The 13,321-nt window shown below is 46.3% G+C and overlaps 1 protein-coding gene across 6 annotated transcripts in view; it reads right to left on the reverse strand.

Annotated features, from left to right (window-relative positions):
• Positions 1 to 13,321, reverse strand: part of LOC149441353 (NACHT, LRR and PYD domains-containing protein 12-like) — a 268,132-nt gene that overhangs the window by 74,858 nt on the left and 179,953 nt on the right. For 5 of the 6 annotated variants that reach the window (XM_089657443.1, XM_089657446.1, XM_089657445.1 and 2 more), the window contains exons 2-4: positions 8,777 to 8,862; positions 6,212 to 6,372; positions 299 to 464 (exon numbers count right to left, since the gene is read on the reverse strand). In XM_089657443.1, the coding sequence (XP_089513569.1) occupies positions 299 to 464; positions 6,212 to 6,372; positions 8,777 to 8,810 (361 nt within the window). In that variant the 5' untranslated portion in view covers positions 8,811 to 8,862. Of the gene's footprint in view, positions 1 to 298; positions 465 to 6,211; positions 6,373 to 8,762; positions 8,863 to 13,321 lie in introns of all 6 variants that reach the window. The other variant, XM_089657444.1, reaches the window with a different exon arrangement.

Raw genomic sequence — 13,321 nt, forward strand, 5'->3', positions numbered from 1 at the left:
TTAATAGAACGCAAATGTGCGGCCGCTCGGCATCTAGGCGCCAGACGCCTGGAGGCCGCACATTTGCGTTAGGCCGGCGTAAAGAGGTTAAAGTGTATTAATAACCAAGAATGAAGATGTAATATATTGCAGCTTACCAGTCCTCAGGTGGAGTGGCTGAAAGTTTTTTCTCTTCAGGGTTTCAGCCGGTGATCCTGCCAGTTATTCACTTTTTTTATTTCACAGAGGAGTTACACTTCCGATAATTGGTGTTGATCATTATTTTATCAAGATGACTGAAAACACAAAGTCCTGTTACCTGTCTTTGTGATCTCATCCAGAACCGCCAGTAAATTCGGATGATTTTTCTGTAGCGCACAGAGACATTCCCAGAGTCCAATCACAGCTTCTCTTCCACACTCCTCAATATCTTGTAACAAGGTGCGGGCGAAGGAAGGCGGGTCTGTTTCCATTGACAGGTATTTCTGGAAAATATATCTGGTTATTGTTCCAGATCTGATCAAAATATAAAAAATGAGTGCAGCACTATCAACAAATTAAAAGGTAATCTTTAAAACTTGTTGTGACGATCGCGGTGTCAGACCCCTGACCTTCTCACCAAACTCATGACCGAAGGACTAGCCAATCTGAAATCGCGATGTCACGTGCGTAACAATGCCACGCCCAGCTGCACCCTGCACAACGATTTTCCAGCTCACTGGACCTCCAATCGATGTACCGGCAGCCTGAATGCGATTGTTACTGGGTCAGGTTAATTACGCAATTAACCCTTCACACTGCCACCACCTCCTTTTTGTACAGATAAATAGGAAACTCGGCAATACCAGCAATAACACTATAATGGTTGAGAAAATTGTCTGTATAGCACTGTCACTGCAGACAGGTTATACAGAGGGTTAAACAAACACGGTAGCACTCTTTTAGAGGCAGGAATTCGTAAGTTGCATTAAGGATCTTTAGAAACGGTTCAACACTTTCAGAAAGAAAGATTTATTAATAAAAGGTCAAAAGGGTGCAATAAAAATATTTACAGAAAAAGATGTAACCAATATATATATAAATACACAGAGAACAGCACAGCAAAGAGATAACAGAGAGAAGTTAGAGGGTTAAAGTACTTGCCAAAGTCCTGGGTTAAGCAGATCAGATTTCAGAGCAAAAGGGCACGGTCTCCCAAGGTGGTTCTGATGTTAAAAGGGAGAATTCTTCAACTTAAACTTCTCTTAGGTCTGACAGCCCATTTTGTGGTCCCCCAGCAGGGGGTGTCTCTAAAGCCAAGGACCAATGCCTCATTTAGGGAAGGATGGTCTGGGCAGAGACCTAAACTAGAGCCAAAATCTCTCGTAGTTCATATTTTGGCTCATAACGTTTCCTATGAACAAGTGACATTCCACCCGCAGGTAGATTACTATGCAGACGCCTCTGAGGAACGGTTAGATATGAAATACATACTCGAAGGGTTCCAGAGATTTAATTTTCTGCTGACCTAGGTATTTCAGTCAGGGAGTGTGACCTATCAAACGGTTTGTCTTCTTGTGGCCAATCTGCAGATATACCTGGCTTTTATGCAAGTCTCTCATATTCCAAAGATATGAGACATAGGGGAAAAATGGTTTTTAAAAGTGTTATATAGTGTCTACTCCTCTGGGATGTCTTTGAACTCAGGGTAAGGCTTGGATTATCTTTTTACGAGGTGCCAGATTACTCAACTTCCCAGCCCGCCCGGCACCCAGATTAAAGATGGTTTATAGCTTGGAGCTCCCTGCTGTGGCCTGAGCAGCCTGTGACACTTCCAACACACACACACAACCAGATGTCACTGTGACTCTCAGAGAGGGAGAATGAGGGGGAATATGTTTGTACAAGATGGTTGACCCTTTGCCAAGATGGAGGTTGGAGCCAAAATGGTTTAACCGCGTGCATATCTGGGTGTACGCTTGCTACACTTGTCCGTCGTGTTAACAACATTAGTCCAATCAGATGGTACAAATGGAAAGAAAAAAAGGCACGGATCCTTAGAAGGTCCCCCGATAGACGGTGTTCACAAAAGTAGAGAAAACAGGGGAGACACAGATCCGCCACCACACCAGATATGCTGCCGCGTATCCAAAATAATTTGATCGCCCATCAGGAACAGTCAACATGCGCATTAAAAATATCACAGCAGAACCTCCTACGCTGATCTCGCTGGTACCACACTCAATGGATAAATCGGCTCCAACCGGATAGGGGACGATACTCCAGAATACGTGGATCAAAGAAGAGAAGCCATCTCAGTGTAGTAAATGAATAAAAATAGGATTTATTCCAAGAGATAAAAATCACATTTTAAAACCAGTACATAGGCACAACATAACACTCCAATGCTGTACCCAGCCAGTGTTGTTTCCAACCAAGATGGCAGCCGCGTCTACGTGCGTGATGATGTCACGCTTGCCGTAACTCCTCCCACAGCATGTGGTGGCGGTTCTGTGTTTCCCCTGTTTTAGCCGCTCTTGTGAACTCCATCTTTTTCAAGTCCATCTACTGGGGACCTTATAAGGATCAGTGCCTTTTTTCCATCTGTACCATCTGATTGGGTGAATCTTGTTAAAGTGTTACTAAACCCACAACAGTACAATCAGTCTGTAGATGCAGTAAAGTATGCTTGTTATACTGACTGTGGAACCTAAGGGGTTAATCCTCTGCATTGTGTAAAAATGCTGTTTGATCCTGTCTTCTCTTATCCTCTCCTTCTTCTGGTGTCCCCCTCTTATCTCCTGATAAGACATATCATGTGGAGACACTCTGCACATGCTTAGTTTGGTGTGTATTGCTGGAGAGGAGTTTTTTTTTCTTGGGAGAGTGCATTTGATAAGCTCAGTGCTAATCACCACTGTCCAGACAGAGGTCAGGGGTTCTGCATCCTCCTAGAGCAAAATGAAAACTCCTCCTACAGGCTTTAACCAGTGCTCTGTTGAACACTGATAGAAGTCACAAGACTGATATATACTGCTGATGAGAAAAGAGATTTAGCAGTTTATATGTACTAGAATAATTGCACTTTCATGTTCTGTGTGCTGTGGGAGACCGGATATAGTGAATGCAGGGTCCAGGTATAGCAGATACAGTGAATGCGGGGTCCGGGGAGAGCGGATACAGTGAATGCGGGGTCCGGGGAGAGCGGATACAGTGAATGCGGGGTCCGGGGAGAGCGGATACAGTGAATGCGGGGTCCGGGGAGAGCGGATACAGTGAATGCGGGGTCCGGGGAGAGCGGATACAGTGAATGCGGGGTCCGGGGAGAGCGGATACAGTGAATGCGGGGTCCGGGGAGAGCGGATATAGTGAATGCGGGGGTTCGGGGAGAGCGGATATAGTGAATGCAGGGTCCGGGGAGAGCAGATATAGTGAATAAGGGGTTCGGGGAGAGCGGATATAGTGAATGCTGGGTCCTGGGAGAGCGGATATAGTGAATGCGGGGTCCAGGGAGAGCGGATATAGTGAATGCGGGGTCCAGAGAGAACGGATATAGTGAATGCGGGGTCCAGAGAGAACAGATATAGTGAATGCGGCTTCCGGGGAGACCAGATATAGTGAATGCGGGGTCCTGGGACAGCGGATATAGTAAATGCGGGGTCCGGGGAGAGCGGATATAGTGAATGCGGGGTCCAGGTATAGCGGATACAGTGAATGCGGGGTCCGGGGAGAGCGGATACAGTGAATGCGGGGTCCGGGGAGAGCGGATACAGTGAATGCGGGGTCCGGGGAGAGCGGATACAGTGAATGCGGGGTCCGGGGAGAGCGGATACAGTGAATGCGGGGTCCGGGGAGAGCGGATATAGTGAATGCGGGGGTTCGGGGAGAGCGGATATAGTGAATGCAGGGTCCGGGGAGAGCAGATATAGTGAATAAGGGGTTCGAGGAGAGCGGATATAGTGAATGCTGGGTCCTGGGAGAGCGGATATAGTGAATGCGGAGTCCAGGGAGAGCGGATATAGTGAATGCGGGGTCCAGAAAGAACGGATATAGTGAATGCGGGGACCAGAGAGAACAGATATAGTGAATGCGGCTTCCGGGGAGACCAGATATAGTGAATGCGGGGTCCTGGGACAGCGGATATAGTAAATGCGGGGTCCGGGGAGAGCGGATATAGTGAATGCGGGGTCCGGGGAGAGCGGATATAGTGAATGCGGGGTCTGGGGAGAGCGGATATAGTGAATGCGGGGTCCGGGGAGAGCGGATATAGTGAATGCGGGGTCCGGGGAGAGAGGATATAGTGAATGCGGGGTCCGGAGAGAGCGGATATAGTGAATGCCGGGTCCGGGGAGAGCGGACATAGTGAATGCGGGGTCCGGGGAGAGCGGATATAGTGAATGCGGGGTCCGGGGAGAGCGGATATAGTGAATGCGGGGTTCGGGGAGAGCGGATATAGGGAATGCAGGGTCCGGGGAGAGCGGATATAGTGAATGCGGGGTCCGGAGAGAGCAGATATAGTGAATGCGGGGTCCGAGGAGAGCGGGTATAGTGAATGCGGGGTCCGGGGAGAGCGGATATAGTGAATGCGGGGTCCGGAGAGAGCAGATATAGTGAATGAGGGGTCTGGGGTTTAGTAACACTAAAGAGATGAGTGGAAGCCATTTTTCCTTCACTAATCTCTATGCCCAGCGCCGGGATCGTTCGGTGGTTTCTCAGGTAAGGCGGAGAACTACCGAGTGGCGGCAGTGGCGGGCAGGCGGCGGTAAGGGGCGGCAGTATTTTCGGCACCTGTATCAGTGCTTTTTTTCATATTGGCTGACGGCCGATAGGGATGTTTTCGGCCGAAACATTCCGGCCGCCGAAATTTCGGTGCACCCATAGTGGAAATCACTCGGAGCAAGGTCCAGGCTGTAAGGGGGGATGTGGCAATACCTCCCAGCCGAGCTGCTGTACACGTAGTGCGGTGAGCGGTAGGAGCTTGTGCGTTGTCGGGTTCATCACGTATAATGATGCGATCCAGAAAATCCTGGCCTATCCTGTCAAAATGCAACATGCAGACTGCAATTCTTCTATGCCGGTAAAAAGCGGAAAGCTGTCTTGGTACCCAGTGTGCAATAACTTTTCAAAAATGCAAAATGTTCAAGAATGATTGTGTTCACCATTCCACAGAAAGATTTGTCTCTTTTCAGGACAGGTTATGTATCGATCATCCAGGATCAGGCGTTCCACGCGCTGAATGTTCACAGGAATGACTGTTGTGGGCTGGGAACTGCCACGGCCGAGATCATCACTGACTGATGGACAGCCATCTTTGAAACATTTACAGCATTTGAATGTCTTACTGCAGCTGAGCGTCTCATCACCGTACTGTGCTTGAAGTTTTCTGTAGATATCCGTGGATTTTTCGCCTTCCTTCACAAGAAACATCATCACCACACGTTGTTCCATTCACGCACTACCATCTTGATTAATGGTCTCTGGACTGGGCCAAGACATGGGCACCACTTATCAGTGGTAGGACACACTTGGCACTTACTACTGTGTGTAGCACCGTCACGCTAGCATCCCTTATTATACCTGGAAAATTAAAAGTCCCAGTTTGACGTGAACGTCCCTCTTATAAATGACTGGGGTTGTCCATGTGTGACGGGAGTCACTTTGGGTGGGGAGCCCTGGAACCCAGCTCACTTTGGAGAGGTGGGGAAACCCCTGTCTCAGCTCCCCATATCCCTCTTATGTGTAAGTCACCGTGTCTGTTAGGGGTACAGGGTGATCTGTCCTAATATTGTGTAGACATGTATAGGTGGGGTGGGGGTCGTGGATTGTTTGGTGTTATGTGGTTGCATCCCATTGTTCTATTGTGTGTCTTGCTTGGGAGCAAACTATTATGGGATGTATGTGTTTATGTGTATTGGCTTGGTGGGACTGTCTGCTGGTGTGTCTCTTGTTACTAAATGTAGATTGCCCCACCCTGTGTCATTATGCAGGGGGGGGGGTTGTTCCCTTGAATGTATATATCTTGTATCTGTGTTAATATAAACTACTACTTCCTGGTTCACTTCAAGACTGGTGTTGTCTAGTATTTTATCGTCAGCTGTGGTCTCTGTTGTCGGTGTTCGGACGGGGAAGCGGTATTCTAATGGAAGTATCCATGTGCAGTCTGGTGTCGGTTCCGTTACACCATGTTTATAACTATTTACTCAGAGTTCCCCTTACATATTTTGCTGTAGGTAATGCTGTATCTCTTTCTTACGTCTGTGTTTAAGACATTCTGAGATTCTAGTTTATCCAGGACAGAATGAGGTTTCATATTCTCCAGGATGTAGCTCAGATCATCTTTGTAATACTCGTATATCCTCCTCAGTGTTGGATCGTCATACGCAGACAGCTGATGGCGGATCCTCTCAATGTCCTCTAGAAAAACACAGAAATACACTTTATAAAATTTCCTAATCACACAAATGCTGTGAATTATATTCCAGTAAGGACATTTTTCTTACTGGATCAATGCCTTGAAATTGGGGCTACGTAACAATTTACGTTTCTATAAAGAGCACTGGAGGTGAGAAACACTATAAGAATCATTACATTCATTGCTCTGTGATTGGGGGTTTATATTTGTACATCCAAATTATCTATGAATCCTCAGTAAGAACTATTGAGAACTGGTATTAAAATTTCATTGTCAAAATTTTAAAATCAGTTATAATAAATCTGAGCTTTCACTCCATGTTCCTTCCACCATGGCTGAATCTCTGCTCCGCTCCTTTCCTTTGGTGTGGTGGAAGGGATCACAACCATACTTTGAGACTCACATCTCACCTGATCCAAAACTCCTGTATGTCCTTAACATGGTGCACCATTGGATAAAGTTGCAGGGCCTGAAACTTTGGCAAGCTGATCCTTTGACAATGGACGGGGCAATGTACCGTCAAATCTTGGGTGAGAACCTTCTTCCCTCAGCCAGGGCACTGAAAATGGGTCATGGATGGGTGTTCCAGCATGACAATGACCCATAACACACAGCCAAGGCAACAAAGAAGTGGCTCAAGAAGAAGCACATTAAGGTCCTGGAGTGGCCTAGCCAGTCTCCAGACCTTCATCCCTCTTGTATTGAACTGTATTGTCTCCCTTTATATTGTAAAGCGCTGAGCAAACTGTTGGCGCGATATAAATCCTGTATAATAATAATAATAATCCGACTGAAAATCTGTGGAGGGAGCTGAAATTTCGAGTTGTCAAACATCAGCCACCAAACCTTAATGACTTGGAGAGGATCTGCCAAGAGGAATGGGCCAAAATCCCTCCTGAGATGTGTGCGAACCTGGGGGCCAACTCCAGGAAACGTCTGACCTGATTATCAACGAGGGATTTGCCACCAAGTACTAAGTCATGTTTTGTGAAGGGGATCAAATCCTTATTTCCCTCATGAACATGCAGATCAGTCATCATTTGTTAGACGCATTTCTGCTGAATCTGTTGTTGTATTCTGTCTCTCAGTGTTACAATACACTGATTATTTGATTTTTAGACCGATCGTTTCTTTGTGAGGGGCAAACATTCAACATCTGCAGGGGAACAAATATGCATTTCCTTCACTGTATATTATATGCCGCGCCCATCTCCTTACACCAGACTTTTTTCAAGTGCTTGTGTTGGGCTTTCCTGTCTTTTGTTTGGCATGGGAAGTGACCGAGACTCGCATATGACATACTGTCTGCATATGACATACTGCGTAGACACAAACTGGACAGCAGGGTTGACCTACTGGAAGTAGGGTTATGTTATAAAGCTATGGCTCTAGTACGCATTCTGAACTGGTGTCATGATGCCTTGACTAAACTTTGTGTCCCCTGGAGAAATTGATGGTGGGCAGAAACGTGGCGGGAGCTCCCTGCATCCCAACTGCTTCGGGAGGATTTTCAGACTGAACGTCCCCCTTGACTCAGGACATTAAGATGGTCGGAGACGGACTCAACGGGACCGTCCATTATTCTTCTACGACATCCCCATTAGTACCTTTAGGAGGATTTCCTTGGTTTCCTCTGAGAGAGGATCTTGAGTTCATCTGCTCTTGGGGAGATGATGGGACACATCCTGTGTAAAATTCAGGCTCTGGGGTAAACTTTTACCCTTTGTTGTTCTGCGAACCTTTTAAGGACATTTTCTGTTTGCTGAGCAGTGATACCTCCAGCCTTATTAGACATTTTAGGGAAATTATTGCCCAAGTTACGATCGCGGGACACTCTTTCCCCGTTTGAGTCCTTGTGTCCTGTTTTCTCATATGCAGAAGCTGGTTCTTAGCGCTCACTCAGTGTCTGTTCCATATTATAAAAAAGGATCGGGAGAAGGAGCTTGGATTGGCATTTACCCCCACAGATTCAGTTATTAAATTGACCCATACATCCTCCGTTAGTATCCGTTATCCAAGAGTAGTCCTATAAATTCCTTACTTGGTGGTACAAAACCCCCTCCCGTCTGGCCCAGATGTTTCCTACTGCTGATACCCTTTGTTGGAGGGGTTGTGACCAACGAGGCACCTTTCTCCACCTTTGGTGGTCCTGCCTTAACATTTACAATCACTTTAAGTAGATCTATACTTTTACTGGATGCATTTATGTATCTTAAACAATTGTCATTTTTTATTTTCATATGAATCCTGTTTCTGCTTTTTTCTATCCCTTCCCCAATCTCAATGCTGCTGATCTCCTGCAGCCCCCATCAGCCACTTCCTGTCTACATGCAATCACTTCAGCATCAGCAACAATTCATCGTATATCACATCAAAAAAGACAAACAGCGACCGATCTCAGATTACTAGTACTGCCGGCTCTTCTTCGTCTCTCTGCCATCTTTTTGTTCTTCGTTCTTCTGCAGCACAATCCCGGTCATGCCATGAAACACCTAGACACAGAGACAGATCGTGACTAACGGTTACTTAGTATATACAAAACTAAAAACCAGTATATACAAAACTAAAAACCAGAGACAGATAAAAGATGCAAATTAATGCAGGTCTGTATTCATTAACCCCTCGCTCTCCAGAGGATTTAACCCCCCCCCCCCCCGACCAGGCTATTTTTTGCAATACGGCGCTCCATTATTTTAACTGACAATTGCGCAGTCATGCAACGCCGCACCCAAATGAAATTTACGTCCTTTTTTCCCCCACAAATAGAGCTTTCTTTCAGTGGCATGTGATCGTCTCTGTTTTGTTTTTCTTTTTTGCGCTATAAAGAAAAAAAGACCGACAATTTTGAAAAAAACCCAAAAACTATAGTTTTGACTTTTTGCTATTAACCTCCTTGGCGGTTTGATTCTTTCCGATTTTTTGTGCTGAAAGCAGTACATTTTTTTGCATGGAAATATATATCTTTTTATTGTAGGCTGTAAATTTTAGGAATAACTCACTGAAATCTAGTGATTTAAAAAAAAAAAAAAAACTGAGTCTAGTAAACATCCCGGGTAGGATAAAACTTGAAACACGGAATCATAAATTATAATTTAATAAATAATCATAAAAAATAATAATATAATAATAAATTTAATTCAATAATATAATCAAACCAAAAACACTGAAATTTGAAATATAGCGCCAAGTTCACACATCGCTGAGCAAAGTCGCAGAATCGTTTTCAGTGTCTGATGAGGAATTTCCCCCACCAATCATTATCACTCAATTCTGCAAGTGGTTCTGATTTACTATCGCTGTTCTCTAGCCGGTCTAAAACCGCGTCTGACCTAAAGGGACGCTTTTTGGACGCCATGGATGTTTCTCAGTTTCCAGGCAGAAAGAACAGTAAAAATGCAGGCAGGGCGCCAGACAAAGCAGTAGGGACAAAATATATGTGAAATGCATTGAAACAGCAATGACAGCAAAAATGACATTTTTTAAAAATTTCAAATTTCCCGCCGGTTCCGGCGCCCGTACGTCCCGACATCACAGGGACCGGAACACAGAAGCCAGAGGAGATGGCCGGGGACGCTGCAGGGGACACATCGCGGGAGCGAAGGACAAGGTAAGTGCTGCAGGGACCCCCTGAGCAACGCCACATGGTAAGCCTGAGTGTAGCTCGGGGTTACCGCTCTTGGTATTGAAATTTTACCCCGAGCTACACTCGGGAATACCGCTAAGGAGGTTAAACATGTACAGTAAAAATTCTGTTAAAAAAATCTAATTTCATCATAAATTTAGACCAACATGTATTCTGCTTCGTGTCTTTGCTGAAAAAAAATCATAATCTGTGTAAATTAAATGGTTTACGTGAAAGTTATAGCATTTGCAAATGGCGGTATATACAGTATACTGGATTTTTTTCTCTCTTTTTTTTACTAGTGATGGCGGTGATCAGCGAGTTATAGCGGGCATGTGGGACTGCGGTGGGCATTCTGACACTGGGGGGAACTGACTTGGTGTCACTGACATCCCCAGTGACACCAATGCATTGATCAGTGCTAATAAAAAGCACTGATACTGGGCAGGAAGGGGTTAACATGTGGGGCAAGCAAAGGGTTAACTGTGTGCTGTTTTACTGTGTGCTGCGTGTGTGCACGCTTTACACTGTAAGCACACTGCTTTGAAAAAATAAATAAGTATAAATTTCATTTGGGTACAGCGTTGCATGTACAATTGGTGAAGTAGTGCCGTGAGGAATAGCAAAAAATAGCCCGGGCATGAAGGGGATAAAATGTTCTGGAGGTCAAGTGGTTATAAGGTGCGAGCTGGAGGGGGGAGAATCAGAAATCAAAGTGTCCAATGTCCCCTTTAACCTCTACAGTACACAAATACGGGGGCTCTCGCTGGCTGGGCCTTGATGCCGAGCGGCCGCATATTTGCGTACCATTTGTAAACAAACGTGCTCACAGTGGCTAAATGGTTAGCACTTCTGCCTGGCAGCACTTGGGTTGTTGGTTCAAATCCCAACCACAGCACCACCTGCCTGGAGTTTGCATGTTCTCCCTGTGCCTGCGTGGGTTTCTTCAGGTACTCCGGTTTCCTCCCACACTCCAAAGACATGCTAGTAGGTTAATTGGATCCTGTCTAAATTGCCCCTAGTATGTGTATGTATGAATGTGAGTTAGGGCCCTTAGATTGTACACCCCTTGAGGGTCAGGGACTGATGTGAATGTACAATATAGTCGCTCCATATCGTCGCTCCGTGTCATCGCTCTATCGTCGTCGCTCTGTATCGTCGTCGCTCCGTGTCGTCGTCGCTCCCTGTCGTCATCGATCCGTGTCGTCGCTCCGTATCGTCGTCACTCCGTATCATCGCTCTGTATCGTCTTCGCTCTGTGTCGTCGTCGCTCTGTATCATCGTTGCTCCATGTCATCGCTCCATATCGTCGTCGCTCCGTATGGTCGCTCTGTATCGTCGTCGCTCCGTGTCATCGTCGCTCTGTGTTGTCGCTCCGTATCGTCGTCGCTGCTCTCTGTCGTCACTCTACGTCATCATCGCTCTGTGTTGTTGCTCCGTATTGTCGCTCTATGTCATCATCACTCTGTATCATCGTCGCTCTACATCATCATTGATCTATATCGCTGTTGCTCTACGTCATCATCACTCTGTATCATCATCGCTCTGTATCGTCATCATCACTCTGTATCATCGCCACTCTGTGTCGTCGTCGTTCTACGTCATCATCGCTCTGTATCATCGTCGCTCTGTGTCGTCGCTCTACGTCATCATCGCTCTGTATCATCGTCGCTCTGTGTCGTCGCTCTACGTCATCATCACTCTGTATCATTGTTGGTCTGTGTCGTCGCTCTACGTCATCATCACTCTGTATCATTGTTGGTCTGTGTCGTCGCTCTACGTCATCATCACTCTGTATCATTGTTGGTCTGTGTCGTCGCTCAACGTCATCATCACTCTGTATCATTGTAGGTCTGTTTCGTCGCTCTACGTCATCATCACTCTGTATCATCGTCGCTCTGTGTCGTCGCTCTACGTCATCATTGCTCTGTATCATCGTCGCTCTGTGTCCTCGCTCTACGTCATCATTGCTCTGTATCATCGTCGCTCTGTGTCGTCGGACTACGTCATCATCACTCTGTATCATCATCGCTCTACATCATCATCGATCTATATCGCTGTCGCTCTACGTCATCATCACTCTGTATCATCGTCACTCTGTGTCGTCGTCGCTCTATGTCATCATCACTCTGTATCATCGTCACTCTGTGTCGTCGTCGCTCTATGTCATCATCACTCTGTATCATCGTCGCTCTGTGTCATTAGCACTCTGTAGCATCGTCGCTCTGTGTGGTCGCTCTACGTCATCATCACTCTGTATCGTCGTTGCTCTGTGTCGTCGCTCTACGTCATCATAGCTCTGTATCGTCGTCGCTCCATGTCATCGTCGCTCTGTGTTGTCGCTCTGTATCGTCGTCGCTGCTCTCTGTCATCACTCTACGTCATCATCGCTCTGTATGGTCATCGCTCTGTGTCGTTGCTCTAAGTCAGCAATGGGCAAACTACGGCCCGCGGGCCGTATACGGCCCGGCGTACCTTTTAATCCGGCCCGTGGAGCGAGATACTGTCAGGATGTGTGTAGGCGGGGCAGTCTGACGAACGCGAGGGGAGCTAGGCTCCTCTCACAGTCCGCCCTGAAGACCGGTGTAACATGAAAATCTGTCTCCTATGAGGATCTGTCCCCCTCGACGTATCTGCACATGTGCCGGAGATCGCCAATCGGCTGCTAATGCCTGAAACTGGCACATGCGCAGATACGTCGAGGGGGACAGATCCTCATAGGAGACAGATTTTCATGCTACACCGGAACGGCGCGGGAACACGGCGAGAGGAACGCGCGGAGCAAAGGTAAGTGAATTGACACAGGGGGGACTTGGGGACTTAATATGGGGGATGAATTAATATGGGGAATGAATTACTATAGGGGGGATGAATTACTATAGGGGGGATGAATTACTATATGGGGGATGAATTACTAATGGGGGATGAATTACTATATGGGGGATGAATTACTATGGGGGATGAATTATTATGGGGGATGAATTACTATAGGGGGAATGAATTACTATATGGGGAATGAATTACTATATGGGGGATGAATTACTATATGGGGGATGAATTATTATGGGGGATGAATTACTATGGGGGATGAATTACTATGGGGGATGAATTACTATATGGGGGATGAATTACTATGGGGGATGAATTACTATATGGGGGATGAATTACTATATGGGGGATGAATTACTATATGGGGGATGAATTACTATATGGGGGATGAATTACTATGGGGGATGAATTACTATATGGGGGATGAATTACTATATGGGGGATGAATTACTATGGGGGATGAATTACTATATGGGGGATGAATTACTATATGGGGGATG

This window comes from Staurois parvus, unplaced genomic scaffold (genome assembly GCF_062004578.1).
Source record: "Staurois parvus isolate SC_StPar_1 unplaced genomic scaffold, SC_StPar_1.0 ptg001001l, whole genome shotgun sequence".
Taxonomy (NCBI): Eukaryota; Metazoa; Chordata; class Amphibia; order Anura; family Ranidae; genus Staurois; species Staurois parvus.